Source organism: Schistocerca gregaria, chromosome 4 (genome assembly GCF_023897955.1).
Source record: "Schistocerca gregaria isolate iqSchGreg1 chromosome 4, iqSchGreg1.2, whole genome shotgun sequence".
In the NCBI taxonomy this organism is placed as follows: Eukaryota; Metazoa; Arthropoda; class Insecta; order Orthoptera; family Acrididae; genus Schistocerca; species Schistocerca gregaria.
The window spans coordinates 181926800-181929228 of NC_064923.1; the positions used below are offsets into that span (position 1 = coordinate 181926800).

The 2429-nt window shown below is 38.7% G+C and overlaps 1 protein-coding gene across 1 annotated transcript; it reads left to right on the forward strand.

The window, feature by feature from the left end:
- The first annotated feature begins 236 nt into the window (after positions 1–236).
- Positions 237–833, forward strand: LOC126267650 (putative gustatory receptor 28b). Its single transcript, XM_049972952.1, has one exon. The coding sequence runs from the start codon at positions 237–239 to the stop codon at positions 831–833; it is 597 nt and encodes a 198-aa protein (XP_049828909.1).
- Positions 834–2429: the final 1596 nt, after the last annotated feature.

The window sequence follows — 2429 nt, forward strand, 5'->3', positions numbered from 1 at the left end:
CCTTTAACATTATCCTGCACAGAAGATTTAAACAGCTGAATATGAATATGCTCCAGACGCTAAACATTTCTGCGGAGAGTGACCTTGATTGCATGATATCATCCTTGCTGACAATATATTCGAAAAATAATGTGTTCCGTATTCATGGCGAGACAACTGTCCGAGATACACATGAATTATTGCGCAGGAGGAGAACAGATATGCATCTGAAACGGAATGCTGCCTCACATGTAGAGATGATGTTGAAATGTGATAGCTGCGTTCAGTTCGACGAGCTACAGAAGGTTCATCATATTCTTTACGATTTGGCTAGAGATATCAATGCAGCATACGGATTACAAAACTTCGCAGAAGTAACGACGTCTCTTTTTAATGTTATTCTAAATATTTACTTAGCAGCAGTTAATTTCCTTCATATAGGAGCACCCTGGTTTGGTGAATCTAAAACAGAAGGTGTACGCCAAGTTTTGCCATATGTGTTGATGTCAGTGTGGCGCTTGGTAATCATAGTGTACAGCTGTGATGTGGCCATCCAGGAGGCCAACCGCACAGAACAGCTGGTCAACAAGCTGCAGCTGCTGACGCCACGTGGCACCTGTGGCCATTGGAAAGGACTGCAGAGCTTCGTCCGCCAGATAGCTCGCAGTCGACTCCATTACGATGCTTTAGGACTTTTCTCCCTTGACCGAGTACTGCTGGCGAACTGTGTGCCCACTTTGACGACGTACCTCGTGATTCTCGTCCAGTTTGGCTCGTCTGGAGACAACAAAACATATGAAGTTCTCAACATGACAGTAACTGACAAAGTGCCCTTCAGAATTAAATCAAAGTGAAACTTGAGTGAACGTGAATAGCTTTACTAAGAACGGGACTGCAATTAGTAGCTTAAAAACTTTTTACTGTCATAATTAACTTAGTTGCATTCTTTCTGTGTTCTGTATTGACACACGCATATTATTAAATTGTTCTAATTTCTTTTTCAGCACTGGCCACATCTTTAGGAGTGTACGTTAGTTATGAATCATCTTCATGCAGTGCTTAATTTCTGTCTTTATTCTATGCCCATTCTGTAAACACGATTTTTAAGAGAATTACATGTGCCTTCTCTATGTAAACTGTGTAAACGTAATTCAGCGTTGGTTCATGTCTTATAAGTTTGCTTCCTTTCATCTGCAGACAGGAAAAATGTGTTAAAACCTCCCAGTTACCAATACATGCAGTATGATTTGCAAATTCCCAGGTAATTATTGTCTGAAGAGAGTTTCACTTCTCATCTCTTAGCTGCACTTTCTTTGTATTTACGTTGGAAACTTTTCTTATATATTGAATGGTTTCAGCTCCTTATACATCTGCTGCTATATCTGATTGACCTTGGGTATCAAGACATTGTTTTTTTGTGTAAGAAAGAACAGCATCGATGTATGGTACAGTAACAAATTAAGTTTTGGTTTGTTCATAATGTATGATATTGTCTTTGGTGTAATATGTTACTTACGGTCTTTAAGAAGGGTTGCAATGGTAGGGATACTCTTACAGAGGATGTAAAAACTATTAATGACCATTAGCACAAACAATTAAAAAAATCTACATACACAAACACACACATACACACACACAAACAGTATGCAGTTCCACATCTTTCTCATGAGAGTCTTTAGAACGTTAGAATGTCAGAGTTTTCATCCATTGTACAGTTGTCATATCTTAAATCCAGCTGCTGCAATGTTATAGTTTCCTTCTTTCCCTTGTACCATAGTTTCATTATTATATGGAGACTTTCTTACAAGGAAACAAAAACACGTGGAACTGAAGAAACTAGTAATACAAACTTGGCAACTAACAGCAATGCAAGCATTCATTATATACAACCCATATGCACACATAGGGTGCAATCAACTCAGACACACACACACACACACACACACACACACATACACACAGAGTGGTCAGAAACAATCTGAAAAACTTGTAAGTGTGTTGTGGGATAGGTTGAGCTGAGAAATAAATAACTGTATAGAAAAAAATCTGATAAGCTGCGCCATTTCCAGGTGATTTATTAGTGAATTTAGGGAAATAGGTTTTGCACCCGGAAATTCAATCACTTGCATGCTTTAAAAGGCTGTAATGCCCAGTCATCTTGTGGTCCGTGAGTTATTACTTGTTGGAACGCTCATTACTAGTTAAAATGTGCGTTTTCGGAAGCGATGTATGCAAGCTAGATGAAAAAGAGCTATGTTTCTTCAGTCTGAGGAAACCAACGAGGACGTGTTTGGCCACACCACCTCTGGCATGCTGCTTGAATTTGTGTACGTGATGATGTGATTGGCTAACATCAATGCTTAATAGCAAGGAAATTTATCGATTTTTTGAATATATATGCCTATTGTGTAAATACGTCATATAAGAAAATTACATGCTTACATGCGCCA